We start from the raw sequence: 20,116 nt of genomic DNA, 5'->3' as shown, positions 1-20,116 counted from the left end.
TAAGACAATATACGTCATACAGGGAAATGCATTTGTAGACAATATGATTTGCCTGAGCGGCTAGGGAACACCAAAAAATGGATTAGATTAGAAAAGACAGATTGAAAATAATACAAAAACTTTTTTTTTTCCAGCGGGCCGGATGTTGGACTTTGGAGGGCCGTAACCGGCCCGCGGGCCGTAGTTTGGGGACCCCTTATCTAGTCGATGATAAGCGCTAAATAAATGCAATCCATTATCATTAGTATATGATTAGCTACTGACGTAACACGACGTGACTCACATTTCGACATGTTACCATTGTAGCTCACTACAATGCCATGTTGTCTTACATTTCGTGTGATTCAACAAATCATTTAGAAATAAATAATGTCTAATTACCTTTTCCTCCTTTTGCCCTGATGTCCATGAACTGAAACGTTGCATGTGTGCGGTGCAAACTCGCAATGGAACGAGTGCTCCAGGCTGCGGCTGTCGGGAGGAGAAAGGCACCGCTGTGTGGCCGCTCAGGTGCTGTGTCCTGCGGGGGAGACCCATGGCGGCAGCCCGACCCTTGTTGCATTGAAAGTGTTATTATATTCTCCGATGAAGCCCTCAAATTATGAAGTGGAGCTCCCGCCTCGGTTAAGCTACTTGTCGGCAGACATTTTGTCCACAACTTGGCTTTAAAAAAATAAAAAATAAACTTGTCTGAAAAGGGGCGGGTATTATACCGGAACCGGAATGCAACATCGCTCACACACACTAGTAAGATGCTCTTACAAATAGTGGTAAAATGCTCGTATACACAATGGTAAGATGCGCTCATACACATAACTGAAATCTTTGCACACATACTACTGAAATTGTTGTCCCTTACACTCACGTGTAAAAAGCACACACACACACACAAGTGAAATCCGTTTATACATACTAGTGAAAAATAATTCCAGGTGTGTGTGTGTGTGTGTGTGTGTGTGCGTGAGACAAAAACATTTCAGTAGTGTATGTAAGAATGTTTCAGTAGTGTTTATAAGAGTGTTTCAGTAGTGTATGTAAGAATGTTTCAGTAGTGTTTATAAGAGTGTTTCAGTAGTGTTTATAAGAGTGTTTCAGTAGTGTATGTAAGAGTATTTCAGTAGTGTTTATAAGAGTGTTTCAGTAGTGTATGTAAGAGTATTTCAGTAGTGTATGTAAGAGTGTTTCAGTAGTGTATGTAAGAGTATTTCAGTAGTGTTTATAAGAGTGTTTCAGTAGTGTTTATAAGAGTGTTTCAGTAGTGTATGTAAGAGTATTTCAGTAGTGTTTATAAGAGTGTTTCAGTAGTGTTTAAAAGAGTGTTTCAGTAGTATATGTAAGAGCATTTCAGTAGTGTTTATAAGAGTGTTTCAGTAGGGTGTGTGAGAGAAAAATATTTCAGTTGTTTATGTGAGAGCATTTCAGTAGTGTTTATAAGAGTGTTTCAGTAGTGTGTATAAAAGAAAAAGATTTCAGTTGTTTATGTGAGAGCATTTCAGTAATGTATGTAAGAGGTAATTCTGAATAATGTCCCTAACGGCCCCTCATAATGATGTTTGATAAGAAATTATCGAGTTCGAGCCTATTATCCAATCCTCTTATCGAACCGATTCTTTATCGATTCTCTTATCGAGTCCAGATAGGGTGTTGTATATGGAAAAAACACACAATATTTGGTTGAACAAAAGCTCACTTTTATTATGTAAGAAAAAAATAAAATCTAATAAATAAATAAATATTGACTGTTACCCCCCTAAAAAAATAAAATAAATAAATATTGACTGTTGTTACCCAAATATTTTTAAGTAAAACAAATATATACAGTAACACAATAACAACCTGTCTCTGTGATCACTATAGGTGTATAAATAATACTATAGTGTTAAATAAAATCAGTCCCTTGGGCACAAAACTGAAAATAATACAACTCTCCAAAAAGTGCACTTCTGCTGCTATTTGACATAACTGTTTGTTATGATGCTTTGACATTTTTGCACTTTATTTCTTTATTGAAGGAAAATTCTATTAAGAGAAAATTTGTTTGCAAATGTGGTTACAATGCTAAAAAATGAATAGTTAAAGCTAAAAAAAGAAACATTTTATTGACTTAACATTATTTCTTTATAGGGGGAAAGATGTGATGTTATGAGCTAGAAATATAACAACTACACTACCCAGCATGCAACGGGAGTGACAAGCATGCGCAGTAGCCCCGAAAAGTGTTGTTGCATGTCACCACCCGGCAGCTAAGAATGAGGTTATGAGCACGCTGTGAAAGTAAACGTCAAGAAATCAGCCAACACGCCTCGTCTGCATTATTTATAATTAGACAGACAACACATATACAGCGTGATTTTGTTTTGTTTACTAGGAAAGAAAAACAAAAGTTAAAAAAGGGAGATGTCATATATGTATGTGCTGCGGTTGCTTTAAGAACGTCGCAAAAGCTGCCGTAAAGGAGGTGCGTTGCTAGCCTGGGTGCTATGTTTCCGGTTGGTCGTAAAAGTGTTCGTCATGTGTTTGTACCCTGCTCAAATCTCTCAGTAAAGTTATTCATTGGATTATACCTTTTGTTTTGAACTTTATAACACCTTGGAGCGCTTTTTCCGGTGCATTTTTTTCCTGCTTTTGCTATCTGCGCCTAATGACTGAGCTACGTGACGTCATTTCTTGTGATGTCTCACGGGGCATTTCTGGTCGGGACGGGATTGGCCCCAGGGATTCGAATAAAGAACCAACTCTTTTTCTTTACTATTGTGGTCTCGATAACGGGTACCGGTTCTCAAAAAGGGATTCGAGTCCGAGGACTCTGTTCTTTTCTTATCGAACAACCGGGAAAACCGGTTTCGAGTATCATCCCTAGTGGGAACACACTTATGCACTCAAAAGATTTAAGTGTAAGTAAGTGTGCAAATTCAGACACAGAGATGGTCTTAGTTGAGTTCTGAGTGTGAACAATTTTTTTACAGAGGATACACATGTTTGCAAGTTTCGGTACATTCTTGAGTATGTTTAAGCCTTGATTTCCACCGAATGTGGAACACCAGCGAAACGTAGCCGCCACGGAAAGGCACCACCGTCTGTTGTCTGGCAATCCCCACCATCGTTCTGATGCGGCTCCGTCGCACATAGAGATAACGTGGACTTTTACGAGTCCTCGCGAATCCGTGCATAATCATTTGATAGAGTAAACACTAGGGGTGTAACGGTACACAAAAATTTCGGTTCGGTACGTACCTCGGTTTAGAGGTCACGGTTCGGTTCATTTTCGGTACAGTAAGAAAACAACAAAATAAAACTTTTTTGGTTATTTATTTACCAAATTTGCAAAATCTTCCAACAAAAATATTTTTCTTAGTGGAATATTTGATGTAGGGCTGGGCGATATGACTAAAAAATGTATCACGATATAAGTGTTTCATATCAGTCGATATCGATAATTATTGATTAAAAAAAACAAAACTATTCTAAATAAAGACCAGGAGAAAAAAGGCTGAATTTAAATACTTTTATTTTAAATATAACCTTTAACCTTTAGAACGAGGTCAGCATTATGAAAAACAGTCAGATAAAAGAAAATACTGGTCGATGTGCAAATATTGACATTAAATAAATGCTTAATCCAACAAAATGTGCAAAATATTGTAATTAAGAAATGAGTAGTGTACAACTCAGGCTTTAAAGCCATATTGGTAACAATATATGCAAATAAATAACAGTCACATTAAGCAAGCAGAAACAAACATGTCTTACAGAATATTGTAAACATCGGAATAAACTTGCGTCTGAACATCTGTGACAAAACAAACCTGTTACTCTCTTCAGTCATTTATGGAAAAATCAAACCAACTTCAGTATCTCCTTTTCCACGGATTCCCTGCACATTGTGTAAAGCTTAGGAATAGCTGTCTTGGAAAAGTGCTTTCGGCCATGTAGAACATAACGGGGGTCGAGCACGTGTATGAGATTCTTGTACCCAGACTTCTCAACTATGCTGAGCGGTAGCATGTCCTTCGCTCATTGATACACCACTGCATCCGTTATTTCTTTATAACGTTTTGAATTTGTGTCGTATGGCACTGCTGCCGAGTAATACTGTCTGCGGCAACAACAGACCACCATCGAGACGATGGTGGTCTGTTGTTGCCGCTTCGGTGCTGTTCCACTTGCACCGGCTGATGTAGATGGTTGTGGCTGTTTGATACTGCTGTACTCCAGCGGGTGAGAGCAGCTCAGGTGGTAAAATAAGTTTGTCGTGTTCCCAGACTTGGTCGGGACGACGACCTTGCAAAGTTTGCAGACAGTATTACTCTGATTCGTATCGGATTTTAAAAAATCCAAAATACTGCCAAACTGGTGACGTGACGTTTCCTTTTTTATTTACAATTTCCTCTCGTGCTGCCGCGCTCATATTCCCGTTTGGTTTCACTCCTCGTCGTCAGCTAGCCGTTGTTGCTTTTTTTTTCTTTTTTCTTCCTATTAGCATTTCCCAGAATGCCTTGCGGTTCAGGCTCGGCCGTGATAGGTCGAGAGGCCAAAGCCCTTCCTCTGCCTACACCCCCCAGAATGCCGTGCGGTTCCGGCTCTGCCTTTCTTCCTATTTTTTTCTAAAGAACTCAGTGAAATTATCGAACGTTCTATCGACCCCATTTTCTATTGATATTGATCACATGTCTATCGCGATATATATTGTTATTGTTTTATCGCCCAGCCCTAATTTGATGTGAAGTAATCGGAACCTTGGATAGGTCAATAATTCATAATAACATTGATTTTGATTCAATATTATGTTTTGAGCAATGACTGTTTGAAAGAAAAAAAAAACTGCTTTGTTTTATTAGTCAACATTGCAACTTTTTCTAAATTACATTTCACCTTTAAGCTTTTTTATTTCACTTTTGTTATGTTTTTGTTTATTTTAATAGTATTTTTAGAATGTGCCGTGGGCCTTTGAAACATTAGCTGTGGGCCGCAAATGGCCTCCGGGGCACACTTTTGACACCGCTGCTATAGATAATAAAAAATTAAATCTGATAAATCTGTCGATAAAAAGCAGAGCCTGGCGACGCATGCACGTTTATCATAACTCTCTCGCTCTCTCTGTCTCTGCCCCTCCCTGACGAATGCTGCTGCGCGCACACTTCCACAATTTGTTTTGTTTTTAACCCTTTCTTAACCCTGAACATACATCGAAAATACACGCAACCCTAACTCAAAATGCTGGACATTTGAGGCATTTAAGAAACTCCGCCCAGACAACCCCGCAAAAGAGGACATGTCCGGTGAAAAGAGGACGTATGGTCAGTCTATCGTAGCCCGGTCGCTGCTAGCATGCCGTGTGTTGTGCCTCGGTGTGCATTGTTTACATAACGTGCGGTACGCTACTTAATATGTCCATGTGGAAACTCGTTCGGTACACCTCCGAACCGAACCGAAACCCCAGTACCGAAACGGTTCAATACAAATACACGTACCGTTACACCCCTAGTAAACACTGAGGCAAACACCACAGAATGTCTCGAGCTTTGATGTCCATCAATACCCACAGGCGGGCGCGTGTGACGGCGTTGACTTGACTCGATTCGTGCCTTGCAGAACGACAGCTTTGGGGTTTTTTTGTAGCAAGCAACAACACAACAGTAACATCGCCCCTGGCGAGCGTTGTAGACACACACACACACATACATACATTTCATTCAACTTCTTAAAACCACTCCCCTGCTTCCCGGGCCCCGTATCAGCTGGTATTTGACACAGACCCCCATATAGTTGCCTGTTATATGTCTGTGTATGCTTCTTAAATTTTGGACAACCAGAACCAGTATGTCCTCATTCATTTGTGTCAATGAGGTGAAATTAAGTCTGAAAAACCTTTGACAAGTTGACTTCATGTCTGTCCCTGCCTATTAGGACGTTTCAAAGTGTAAAATACAATCCGCCTCGAAGACGGACTATTTTATTTTGAAAGTTAACCAGATAGTTTATTTTGTGTGTGTGCATGACTTCCTGTCCAACAAAAGCAGATTTTAGCTAATTTGAACAGATATCTTACAGCAAATATAGAAGCGCAGAGACAAAGAACGTCACCGCCATGTCTGTGTCGTTCCGCAGGCGGTGGAAACAGACACATTGTCTTGAATAAAAACGGAGAGAATTTGCCACAGTGGTGATCACGTTCCGCAGCTGTTTAATCAAAACGCATGTTTGTTTCTTGAGTAGACAAACCACAACAGCAACCTGTGAGGTGTGACCATATCTCAACTCTTCAATGGGCATAGTCTAGGGTTGCATAATATTAATATGAATGATATACATTTGGCCGACGATAGAGCTTTTAATACTGTCGTTATATCGTGATAATGCCTGTTGATGTCACATTTGAGCTGTGTCCTGCAAATCTGAGAGCAACAAGCCAATGACTGCGTCTTCAACGGAATGTAGCATATTTTTTGTTAAGTAGTAGTAGTAGGACTGGGCGATACGGACTAAAAAGTATATCTCGATATATTTTTACTTAAACTCGATATTCGATATATATCTCAATATATTTTCCGGTGAAAGTATACATATAAAGATATTAATTTTTGAGCGAGATTCACTGAAATTGAACTGAATGACAAATGCACTGTAAACTGTCAGTGGCACTTTTATTAACCCAGTTAGATTACAGCACAGAAAAAAAATTGTTTAAGTAGCACATAATTACATAACATAAATAAAATAGAAAAATATTCTTTCAATGAAAAATAAATAACATAGCTGTGCAAATAATACAACATGTATCAAACTCAGATAAAAAATACATTTGCAGGCAGGCACTTTTTAATTCCCCAGTCGACGATGTGATGGACTGTCACACACGTACGGTTCTGGTCAGCGCCATGTAAGTGACTTGACTTAATTGTGCAGCTATAATCTTCCTCACTCCGGCATACATTTTTGGCAGCATTCCTCGTACGAAATATGCCCGTTTTGGCAACTGGAGAACAGTTTTGATTTGGGCTTACATGGTAAACAACTCAAATGAATGTTTTATCCAGACGCATACATTTGTCCAAATGTGGCCAAGTAGACGCATTGTGAGTTTCCTGGACGTCGTCTACATCGCTAAAAGAAAAATCTAATGAAGAGAATCCCTCTGCCATTTTCCACTAGTTTTCTTAATATATAAATCTTCTCCGACTCTCTCAACGTCATTTGGGATGTCTGCTGTGATTTCCCTTCCTGGTTCCATGACCCGCCCTATCTTGCCTCTGATTGGCCTGTCCGTAATGTTTTGCCTTAATCTCCACCAATCGTGACTCATCATTGCAAACAACCAACCAATCATGGATGTTCTTATAGTGCAAGCACGTCTTGGAAGGAGGAAAGGGAGGGGTTTCGTGGCCCATGAAAGGGAGTGGGGAGCGGGGGAGAATCAAAGAACACAACAAATAAGCGGTGTTTGGTGATTTTTAATGTGAAATAAATTATATCGATCTTACGATATTTTCTTAATTCATATCTTATTTAAAAATATATCGATATATCTTACAAACTCGATATATCGCCCAGTCCTAAGTAGCAGTTTATTTTGGACACGTTAAGAACAAAGCAACATAAATGATAAAAAAGAAATACTCTTAATAACCTTACAGTGAAGTACATACCGGTAAATAGAAACAAAAACTTCACAATGAATACGCATTAAAAAGGAAAACAATACATAATGGTTAGGTTTTTCATATCCAAAAGGGCAGGAGGAAGTGAAACTTATTTACAACCTTATTTATAAATCAAATACCTAGCTTTCTTATTATTACATACAATGATTTGTTTGCTGAGCGCACAGAGTGATCAGTGACACTTGTCAAGGAGGAGCGTTCCTGGACTAGGGTCTGGGACTGGGAGCCGAACAGCAGGAAATGTGCAATTGATACTGTTACGTGAATGGCTGTTATCGTGTCCCTCCCATTGTTCAGTGAATATTGTTAACTGATTGGCTGTTAACGTGCCCCTCCCATTGCTCAGTGACACTTCCTGTTTCCTGTATTCCCAAAGCGCGAGTGACTTCATGAAACAAATCTTGCTTCATAATTTTTGTTTTATTCCGACCCAAAAATATATAAAATATAAAACATTTTATCGAATGCATTTATTATAGATATCGATTAAGTTTCTATCGCGATACATATTGATATCGTATTATCGGCCCAACCCTAGTATTGCATGTTTGAAATAAACCACAACCAAATGGACAAGTGTCACTTATCACTTTGTGCGCTCTGGGAGGTGTGTGTCCCTCCCTACTGCGCCATGCACAAATGGGCGCGGGGCTGGAATCCCGCTTTTAGTTTACACACTCACACAAACTGCAGTGCGTGTTCGTAACTACAAGGGTTAGAGGGACTCTTGAACAACAAATCAATGATTGAAATGACAAACTTGCCATCCAAACAATACCCCGTTTGTTGACAAGAACATAAAGCCATGGAAGCACGTTCAATCTATTAATTAAGCAAAGGTAACACAAACCAGTGAAAGATTCAACAGAGATGCCGTCAAAGCCAAGAAACTACTTCTGCTAGCCTTCTAAGCTAAAAAGCCTGTGAGACTCGTGGACTCGCTGACGTCACACGTCACTAGGCAACAGGCACCGCCTTTTAAAAGCACACACAGAGGCACATGCTGCTCTCACATATATACTTTTATGTATATGCTTTATATGAAACTTATCTCAACTGCATTATGCCAGATATTTGAATTAAACTTTTCATAGTAATTTATTACATTTGTTCAAGAGTAATTCCATTTGTAATTTAATTAATTTTTGGTGAAGTAAAAAGTAACCATAATTAATTACTTTTTAAAAGTAGCCTGTAACACTGCATCATGAAGCAGTTGGCAAGTTGGTGTTTATTTAAGAAGATTGGAGATTATATTTGACCTTTTATATATTATTTTCAAAGCTTTTCTTTTTTCTTATATCAAAACATCTCTTATGTTAGGACCCTATTGTGCAAAACATACTTTTCTTACTTGTTGGTACCTGTTTTTGTGTATATAGGATCCCCATCAGTCCATCCATCCATCCATTTTCTACCGCTTGTCCCTTTAGGGGTCGCGGTGGGTGCTGGAGCCTATCTCAAATGCATTCGGGCGGAAGGCGGGGTACACCCTGGACAAGTCGCCACCTCATCACAGGGCCAACACAGATAGACAGACAACATTCACATACCAGGGCCAATTTAGTGTTGCCAATCAACCTATCCCCAGGTGCATGTTTTTGGAAGTAGGAGGAAGCCGGAGTACCCGTAGGGAACCCACGCAGTCACGGGGAGAACATGCAAAATCCACACAGAAAGATCCCGAGCCCGGGATTGAACTCAGGACCTTCGTATTGTGAGGCACATGCACTAACCCCTGTTTCACCATGCTGCCCCTCCGTCAATCCAGAAAATTTAAAATCAAGGCATGGTGGAGATATTTAGTTAACAGATACTATTTCCATTTATGGGTTAGTTTATGGGCCAAACTATATATGATATATGAGCCCGTGTTACCCATCCATCCATCCATCCATCCATCCATCCATTTTCTACCGCTTGTCTCTGGCGACTTGTCCAGGGTGTACCCCGTCTTCCGCCCTAATGCAGCTGAGATAGGCTCCAGCATTCGTGTTACCGACAGTGCTAAAACAGGGATGTTCTCTGTGTTTAATTGAGCGTTGCAGTAGTAGTGTTTATATGTATGATTGTACATGTGCATGTTGTTTGAGTTTTAATAATGAAATTGTGATATTTAAGACATTTCATCTTGCTAAAACAAAATGTTGTGCTACATAAAAAAAATCTGTGCTACATTACTAGTAGTACTAGTAGTGAAAAAGCTAAGCGTACAGCCCTGAATTGTATACTAGATCTGCATGTTATTCCAAAGAGCATAATTTTTTTTTGTTCAAATTGAGTGACAATTTATTTCTATCAAGCCATGATTTAATTTTGATTATCCTGTATTCCATTTTTGCAGTAACAGCGGCAAGTCACTACCAGAACAAAAATATTTTATCATTTGCAAACAGCACCATGTTAAGTGCTTTCAGTACATTGTACAGATCATTGGTATATAAAATAAACAATTTAGGGCCCAACACTGACCCCTGAGGGACGCCACAAGTAATGTCAAGACACGCTGAACAATAATCTCCCAACTTCACAAACTGCTTTCTGTTATTCTGTGCTGGACAATGACCCACATTTTGATTTCGATTATGGCTTCTCACGATCATGAAAATATGATAATCAGGAAAAAATTATTAATGGGCCGCGCAACGTGCATACAAATTCTTGAGCTTGTAACGATGAAATAGATGAGAAGCGAATGAGTGAAGAAATACTACGTCTACCAGAAGTTTGTGATCATGGTTGCTACTTTTATTTGACACAGTGTTAGTATGCCTTATCAATAATCACTAAACGGGCGGCAGGGCGTAGTGGGTAGAGCGGCAGTGCCAGAAACCTGAGGGTTGCAGGTTCGCTCCCCGCCTCTTACCATCCAAATCGCTGCCGTTGTGTCCTTGGGCAGGACACTTCACCCTGAATGATGAATGATAGGTGGTGGTCGGAGGGGCCGCAGGCGCTAACTGGCAGCCACGCTTCCGTCAGTCTACCCCAGGGCAGCTGTGGCTACGAAAGTAGCTTACCACCACCAGGTGTGAATGAATAATGGGTTCTCACTTCTCTGTGAAGCGCTTTGAGTGTCTAGAAAAGCGCTATATAAATATAATCCATTATTATTATTATTATTAAACTCAGTAAAATGTAAGGCATATGATTTCTGCGTATGGTGTCACATAAATTGGCTGATAAAACAATCCGTTATTAAACGCGGAATATCAGGAACATTTTAATAAATGTAAGTGAAATGTTTTTATTGTGAGAAGAAGGAACATTTGTTTGGGAAAATAATCTGTCCTGTACTGCTCATTTATCCCCGCCACACTCAACTGCCCTGTCGTAAACCAAACAATGTGGAGATGGCCCCTTGAAACGCAGACTAAACTACGAAACGAAATTTAGCAAGAACAATCCATACACCCACAACACATCTCATTTGCTGGTGTTGGTGTGAATGACATCATCAATGTAATGTCAATGTACAAACAGAGCAGCAGTCGCAACCAGAGAGGCTCTTTTTTTTTTACAGCCTCAAATTGTCTCCTTACTTGTCATCAAGCTGAGAATAACAGCACAGCACACTTCCTACCTTCACAATAACAGTGCAGTGTGCCACATCCGGTCAGACTGTGCTAACAAAATAATGCTTTAAAAAAAAGTACCTTACACAAGCATGTACTTATTGATACATGTACATAATTTTTATGCTTTGATTTAAAATACTGCTCAATTAATTAATTGGACAACCACAACCGTACAATCATACACGGAGAATGTCTGCAACCTTTTGACGACAGAGCAGACAACAGACAATAATGAATTTGAACCAATGATATTTTATTTTATTTTACGAAGAACAAAATAGTCATAAGAAATTCCAAAAAATACAAGCTGATGCAATATCATTGAAAAAAAATTAGCATCAAATCATTGCAACTTTTGTCGCAACTTTTTGCCAAAGCTACCGCAAATTCAGTCGTTATAGGCAACCACAAAAAAATAAATTCTGAAGGGACTGGTTAAAGGGAAAAAGGGATTTAGTTGAGTAAATTGTAAAGAATGAGAAGCATTAAAGCAACATTTTTAAGAGAGATGTATAAACATTTCTGGTAGATGACCATTGATGAATACTGTCGCTAATATGATTTGTTCTCCTTGTTAATTTTGTAACCTTTATGATTTCCAGCCTGGGTCAATGCAGTGTGGGATGCAGAGTTTACAGAGATGAAGTTGATGGAAGATAACATAGAAGAGGGGCTGGTAGCTTGTGGAGACCAAGCTTTCAGAAGTCTGTACACGTGTCTAATGGCTTATGCATCTCAACAACAGACTTCAAGCAGAGATGATGGTTCACTGGTAAATGTATGTTATATTTGGTTCCCACTTCCCAGTCTGATCCTATTATCTTTCCGTGGATGGAAAAACACTGAAATGCATTCATAAGTCTGCTATTATGCATCTGTAAAGGATTCTTGCAGTATGCAGTGTATTGTGAGATTTCTTAAAAGGAACATATTTTGGATATAGTCACATTATAGAAGAATATATTAGCCTCCTCCTGAAGATTAAACTCTCCTGTCTGTTCCACTGCAGAGTATCTGGACAGAGCTGAGTGAGAATGGAGTCTCAATGAAGTCTCTGATGGCAGTGCTGTCTTTCTTTGTCTTGAGAGGAAAAAACAAATCAGCTACTGTTCGACAGAGGGTAGGCTGCCTGCACGCTGCGTCCCTCTACCTGTTACTGCTTGGAATCCCAGGTAATACCACACAGTAATGTTGGCACACCATAAAATATGTTTCTTTTATTATGTTATGAATACGTCCTCATCCTTCTATTATCAATGTGAGAGGCATGATTTATGATCTAAAATAAAGTTTGACGTGCCAGGAAGTGAGGAAGCAGCTGATCAGTCTATCATGTCAACATTGGCACTCAAGCTCGTGATCACGGTGCCGCTATAGATAGTTTGTCTGCGTTAGCGCTTGTAATAACAATATCACTAATATTTAGTTAATGTTCAAGTCATGAAATGTAAATGGTGTATTGTTGTTGCTTTTTGGATACTTTTTATGGGCTGAATGGAGGACCTACCATTGGCTCTGCTGTAAGTGGACTTTTATTTACGTTTATTTACAAGTTAGAGTGCTTTTTTTTTAAATACATCCGTCATGTCTTTCATTAGGATTGTGAAGGATAGGCAAAATTCCCCCAAAAAAGGCAGTTCCCCTCTCAGGCTGCAGTAAAATAATGAGTAAAACGTCAATACAGTATTTGTTTTCTTTTGATGTTAAGGTTGCAAGGAACACATAAAACATTGATGACACATTCCTAAAATTACAAGTGGATTCAATGTTACTGTAAAAAACAAGCCTTGAAACGTTGCAACTTTATAAAAACGCTGCTGCAAATTCAGGCATTTTAGGCTGCAACAATCCTAAGAATGCCTATGAAATCCTGAAGGGATTGATAAATTGTAGTGATTTTCACCCCGTAATTATTATTATTAAATGAATTGATTTATGAAAAAGTAATATATTAACAAAAAGACTAGGAAAATACCAAAAAAATATACCTCAGCTGTCACATGAGAAACAATAATGATCCATGTTGAAGACGAATAAGAAATACGAATACTCTCAATGGACATTACTATAGAAATTACACTTTGTATATCAGCTGCATACTGAAAGTACATCCAAACTTTATTTATACATACATTATATATTAATATTAAAATGTAATATAATATACTTTATTGTCCCACTAAGGAAATTTGTCTCGGCCTTTGCATCTATTTTCCCTGGCAAAGATGTACCATAATAAAATGGTTAAAGGGTGTACTCACCTTTGTGAGATACTTTGTATCAGAACTGCACAATTCTGGCAAAAATGTGAATCACAATTTTTTTGCTCAAAATTGAGGTGCCAATTCTCTGGCACAATTTATTCTTTAATTATATACAATGTTTGATCAAAACAAAGTCATTCGTACACAAAAGCAAAAACTGCTATCCACTACTCTTTTAAATCCTTTGGGGTTTCTTCTTTAAATTCTCCTGTGTCCAGGGAATTATTCCCTGAGTTTTTAAATATTAACCAAAAGTAATAATTTTTGAAAACATTGATTTAATCACACAATCATACAGTGTACTGCTACCCATGGTATTGACATCACTAATTTATGAATCGATCCGCCCTCCGCTTACGTGTTGTGTACTTCCAGCAGCAGCAATGCTGATACATCACCTATTGCTATTACATTTAACCTCTCTTTCTACCCGTTTTAATCTACTTGATAATTTCCTGTTAGTAGCGGCTTACTTCATGCTGGAACATGCTTCCATCTACACTTCATCAATTTTACTAAGCACTTATTTCTGTGTGTTTTCAAGCTAGCTTAGCTATTAGCATGCCTGCTCCTGGCTTGCGCCATTGTGTGTAACATGTTTAGCCTCGTCCCCCGGTAGTAATTATTCTTAAACTAAGAAATACGGTTTATTACTATAATGGAGGTGAACTTTGCTCAAAAAGGTTCATTATGTCTTCTTATTCATATACTTTTCTTATAATCAGACCATAGTCAGATTACAAGAAAATTTTAAAAAGGAGGTGAATATTATTATTAGCTGAAGGGAGTTGCTCCACAGGGTGTATAGAAACATACAATTAGCTGCTAGTTTATCAGTTAGGGAACTAAAAATAAACAGTGTCAGCAAGGCGGCATCTGCATTTGTGATCGGCATTAAAAGGCTTTACTGTAATAGTCAATGGCAGTCACATACTTTTTCATAAGAATCGGCCAAATACTGATGGGTGGCACGATCAGTAGGCACATCCCTAATCTATATGCCAAATAATATATTGTGAGAATAGGTTTGAATCGAGAATCAATTCTTAATAGAATTGTCACACCAATAATTGAATCAGATTACTTTGTAAATTGTTATAAGATTCACATCTTTATAAGGGGGTAAACTTCCATAATCAGCAGGATGTCCTGTATTTTCGTCCCTGTATATCATAGAGTAAGTGTATGTACATTTCTTTCAGGAAGCATTTCCAACCAAGTTTTTCATGAAATTTTGCTGGACACTTGCTTGAATACATCATCTCAATGCTGGCCTCAGGACTATGGCAAGAAACGCAAGAAGGACACTCTCAAGTGTTCTCAGGCAGAGGGCAAGCGCTCCAAACCACAGCGGAAGGAAACTCTTGAGGTGTGAGCAATCACTAACCCACTGATATGTTGTGTTTTTTTGGCTCTCCCCAATGTGGAGATCACTACACTCTTTACTACACTGAAGAAACAACATTGCTGATTTTGGAGGGGTTGAATAATTCAGAGTGCAACTGTAGAACCATTGCGGTTGCTGAAGAATTTCTGTGAATTATAAGACCTTTGTCTGTTAGCTTCATATGGATGTGGATGAAGAAGAAGAAGAGGAGGAAGAAGAGCTTCATTTCTCCTGCCAAGATCTGAGCAAGATCAGAGAAGCACTGGTTCTTCTGCTTCAAAGTCTTCTAAGACTTCTGCAGACATTTGCACTTAAAGACAAACCACAAAGTTCCAGCAGTTGCACCCAGGTAATGATGAAATCTTCCTAGCAAAGTTTTTTTATCCAACTACTTGGCTATTTATTAAATCTTGTTTCATTTTGTCTGCAGATTTTTAGCAAGCTGCTTTACTTTGAGCCAGTCATTAGCGAGCTAAGTTTTGATGCTGGGAAGTAAGTGGTGATATTTTTGCTTGATTTTCTATGCATTAAACTGATATTGTGGCTATGTTGTTTGTATGCAGAGATGTCACAAAACTGCAGAGCATCCCAGAGATGGCTTTTTATGGCTTGCAGCTGCTTTGCACACCAAAACACGGAGACCAGAGAGAAGTATTTTTCAATCTTTGTGTTCCATGTCAGAATGTACAAGTCTGTTACATTGAGCAGTGTTTTCTCTAATTTAGCGGGCGAAGTAGGAAGGGTGCATGCAGAGAGGACAGTTGAGGTTACTCTAAAATATCACGATTCATTTTTTCATATCATCCGATCTCGATTAATATTAATAAGTCATAGATTGTCCAGTGCCGGATTATAACAAGTATTGTTGCATCCCTACTGTTTAGTACTGCAGTATCTTGTAACAGACATTTCTACCATGTTAAGGTAATAATATATGCTTACAGCTGACAACTGTCAGTTGTTTCTTATATATAATTGTGCCTACTAGAGGTGCAATGGTACAGGTAACCCACGCTCCGATCCGAATACCTCGGGCCACGGTTTTGCTTTTGGTACATTTTGTGGAAGATAAGATAACCTCTTTTCCTTTTCTGGTTTTGTTTTGCTTGTCGTTAAAAAGGTCATTCTGCAGTAAACAAAGTATCAGTGGTGTATTGAATACTACAAGACTTTTACTTCAAGTCAACATTTACTAAACAACGCTTTCAAATGGTAAATTATTATTTGTATTATTTAATTACTTTTATACATCAGTGTGTCTTACCAGTGCTTTGGCAAACGGCAAGCGGTGACCCAGATTGTGGAGTTTTTTTAAAACTCAAATACTGTAGCGTATATCTTGAACACAATTAAATTAAAGTGCAAGTTAAATATGAGGTACTGTAAAATGTGTATCAACAATCATCAACAAGTTTAATGATTATTTCAGGAAGAAAATGTTTTTTTATCCACAAACTCAAAAATGATTTGAACATAGTGTCCATACGCTTTTTAGTACGCAGTGTCTGTAAGTTTGTTAGTACATGTTATGTCAGAGGAGTTGAATCTTTGTAGACACATAAACAAAAAGTCTGATTAAAAATATTTAGATATAAAAATGCCTTTTTCTTTTGAAATTAGTGGGTGTGTTTATTCTCCCAATCGGGACCAAAAAAAGACTCCTGTGCATGCCTGCAAGTCCTCATCAGGGCAAGATTACTGTTGCGCTGCAGCAGATAGTGAAACTAAAGCCTGTCACAAAAGCCTCTGCTCCATTTAAATGTTGTTTTAACTTTTATGCTCGTGTTAATCATATTTCTTTATTTTGTTCTTCTGGGCTGCACTTCCTGAAATGTGTAAGGGGAAAAGGCACAACGCTGATTGAAAAATAATTACGTCGTGACCACCTTGATTTTTGAGCGGTGGAACGGGAGGTCGTGCAAATACACAAACACTTTCACAAAAACACACGCCAATGTACACACACACAACCACACACACACACTAACAGACACACACAGGATCGCGGTCAATAATGGTGGATTGTTCTGTGCAGGATTATACTAAGCGTGGTTGCTTCCGTACTGTTTACTACTGCAGCAATGTCTAACAGACAATTCCGCCAAGTTTGATCGAGGAAATGTGCTAAGAGCTGATCACCGTAATCAAACTCAAATTAATCACGATCATATAACCCAACCCTAGGATAAAACACCGCTGCCCTGCACGAGACAATGCGGCTTATAGAGACTGCGGTTCTTACGTTTGTTGGTGTCAGAGTGTGTATGCTTGTGCGCTTGCGTGCATTTTTAAGGTAGCGAAAAGCCCTCCTCACGACGTAATGTCCTATTACCATTGTGCTTCTACCCCTCTGCATTGTTGTAGGTAGAGCACAGAAAAAAAATAATGAACATGTCAAATACTAGAAAAATTTGAGAAACAACATTTTTAAGAAGTATCAACGTAATCCAAATGCACCTTGCGAGAGACAGCGTCTCACTGACTGGAAGTTCTGCTCTCAATACGACTCGCAGGCACTGAATGTTTTTGTGACTGAACTATAGGTCCATACTGGAAGAATACATTCACCTACTAAGTTAATCGGGAGAAAAATTACTTCTTTATATCTAAATATTTCTAAATCACAGTACCGGTAGTTTTTGCTCTGATTCAACTCGTCCGCACATTAATGTACTTTCATTAAATATAGGCTATTTGAGTTTTACAGAATCCACAATTTGGGGCACTGCTCACCACTGGTGAGAAGCACAGATGTCCAATGGAGGCAATTGACACTATTAAAAGTGTTGTGTAACTGTTAACTTGAAAGAAAAGTATACAGTACACTACTGATATTTACCTCAAAATTCAGTTTTGCTGACAAGCACAAAAATAAAAAACTTTGAAAGGAAAGAGGATTTTACACCCAAAAAATGTAAAGAAACGGAACAGAAAAACCATGACCCAAAAACACATTGTGGACCGTACTGTGGATTATCTGTATCGTTGCACCCCTAGATTGCTGATTTTGTTTTGGTGTGGTTGAATCCTTCAGTAGCTTGTTATGCTTTTGCAATTAAGAGATTATTGATTGACCACCTCCTCGTCATTTTCACATCGTTCGCGTAGACATTACAGTACGATCACTATCCTGAGTAATGGTTGTGCAGCTGGAGCCACAAATGCAGCCATTATTGGTGTGTGTTTCTTCTTCCTCTGAGCTTTTTAAGGTGTTTTATTGTCACTTCCATAAGGATTGCTTTCTTAATAATAAGGACCTCCCTTTGCTTGGGAGACATAAGAGTTGACTAATAAACAGCGTTATTCTTCACATTGTATGAATATGCAATGAAGAATTTATGCTGCGCGCACTGTGACTGGTTATAGAGCGAGTCTTGTGTTAAGGGACCAAAGTAACGTTTTTAATTAATACTTTATATGGGTTTGTACCCACGAACAGGTGGGTAAAGTATCTTGTGCAAGGACACAAAGGCAGTGACTAGGATGGCGGAAGCGGGGATTGAACCTGGAACCCTCAAGTTGCTGGCACGGCGGCCCTACCTACAGAGCCACGCCACCCCGTATATATAATGTATGAATGGATGTATATAGTGTATAATATTTGGGAGGGTTGTAATCTTTTTATGGCTGTTAAGTAGAGGAGACATGGACATCAGTGTGCATGTAATGGACCTTTATTTTTCAACTCACATGTGAGCACATGCCCACAGCGTCAATTCCGGTCTTTCAACAATCGCTATTTCTTCGGAATCAAAATATATATTCATATATTACATATAGCCTATTATTTGAGCACTCTACACAAGTGATGCATCGATAATTCTGTCGTCTTAAATAAAAACCGAAACCGGATGTTGTGATGAAATATCCATTTCCGCTGGCGACTGCGTCTACGATTGATGTAGCTCTCCCAAAGCTGACGGACAAATCACATTCACGTTGCTTTGCGTTTCGACTGCAGTCCCATTTGAAAAGATCAGATTCCAATCGGATTCAGAACTACCTCCTGATGTGCCCTTAATCTGATGCAAAAAGATCAGATTCGAAGCACTTTGGAGCGATTAGACTGGCAAATGAAATCAGATCTGTGTCACTTGAGGGAAAAAAATCAGATTTGGTGTACATTGTAAATAGGGCCGTAGAAACAGAAATATGTGTGTGAATAATGTGTATATACATGCTATGTATAAAATGTATACTTAGGTCTGTTACCTACAGTTTGTTTACTATGTAAGTAAACATTGATTGATTGATAATATAATGGTACTGGAAACACTGTCGAGGGCCACTCATAATTTGGTCTTCGCACTCAAACTGATTTTTCTCTTGTCCAGTCCTTGCGGAAGGTTTTCCACCAGCTCCTTTACGTGATCTTGATGATGAATAAAGGGGACAGAAGAACGCCAACCTTGCTTGTGCCTAGTCAAGCAATTCTCACGACACGTAATCAAGCCATCCGATTTGTGTGGTAAGCAGTATTGAAATAATGTATGCACTGTAATAATAATGAAAGCAATAGAAACAAAGTGTTCTGCTTCCTCAAGTGAGGATAGAGGGAATAGTGTCATAATGAAATGCCTACATTTCAGGAGTGTAATTGATCAGCCCGAGAGGTTCATCTACATCAGTGGTGTGTAAACTTTTCCACTAGGGGTTTCTTATATTGCCCTACATTAGATTTGATTTGCCTATGTTTTAAGTTTTATCAACTTTTATGTACAGTGTATGAAAGTTGCCCACATTCTTTAATTTTTCTGTATGGATCCTTAGTAGAAAACGTTTGGACACTACTGCTTTAGGACTTTAACCATACTGTTTCTCCATTCATTTATATTTTGCGGTGACCTGCCACAAACTTTGGGCTGCAAAAAAAAAACAACAACCAGCCCTGATAACACAGCTAGCGGCCACAGCGTTAGCCAGTAGATATAATACAGCACTTCCTCATTATTCACCAATGACAGTTATGGTTAATGAGGTGCATTCAGAACTGCCCGAAATTATAAGCATCAACATTACAACACAAGCAGGTCCTTTTTTGCACATTCTCTATTTTCTTAATTGCTGCTGGTTTGCTGCAATACCGTTATTACCAGAATTTGTGGTGGATTTTTAAAAATATATATTTGACTATTATTCAATTTATATAATTGAAGTATTTATATAATTAGTCTTTTAAACTTTAATATAAAAACATTCCATAAAATGAAAATGCATTATTATTTTTAA

At 38.5% G+C, this 20,116-nt stretch overlaps 1 protein-coding gene across 3 annotated transcripts in view; it reads left to right on the top strand.

Annotated features, from left to right (window-relative positions):
* The window catches only part of ncapd3 (non-SMC condensin II complex, subunit D3), a 140,782-nt gene that overhangs the window by 4,548 nt on the left and 116,118 nt on the right, over window positions 1–20,116 (top strand). For 2 of the 3 annotated variants that reach the window (XM_062058947.1, XM_062058945.1), the window contains exons 2-8: window positions 11,839–12,014; window positions 12,246–12,408; window positions 14,703–14,869; window positions 15,063–15,236; window positions 15,318–15,379; window positions 15,451–15,538; window positions 19,222–19,355. In XM_062058947.1, the coding sequence (XP_061914931.1) occupies window positions 11,877–12,014; window positions 12,246–12,408; window positions 14,703–14,869; window positions 15,063–15,236; window positions 15,318–15,379; window positions 15,451–15,538; window positions 19,222–19,355 (926 nt within the window). In that variant the 5' untranslated portion in view covers window positions 11,839–11,876. The remainder of the gene's footprint in view (window positions 1–11,838; window positions 12,015–12,245; window positions 12,409–14,702; window positions 14,870–15,062; window positions 15,237–15,317; window positions 15,380–15,450; window positions 15,539–19,221; window positions 19,356–20,116) is intronic. The other variant, XM_062058946.1, reaches the window with a different exon arrangement.

Source organism: Entelurus aequoreus, linkage group LG09 (genome assembly GCF_033978785.1).
Source record: "Entelurus aequoreus isolate RoL-2023_Sb linkage group LG09, RoL_Eaeq_v1.1, whole genome shotgun sequence".
Taxonomy (NCBI): Eukaryota; Metazoa; Chordata; class Actinopteri; order Syngnathiformes; family Syngnathidae; genus Entelurus; species Entelurus aequoreus.
This window is presented reverse-complemented; position numbering and strand designations above follow the sequence as displayed.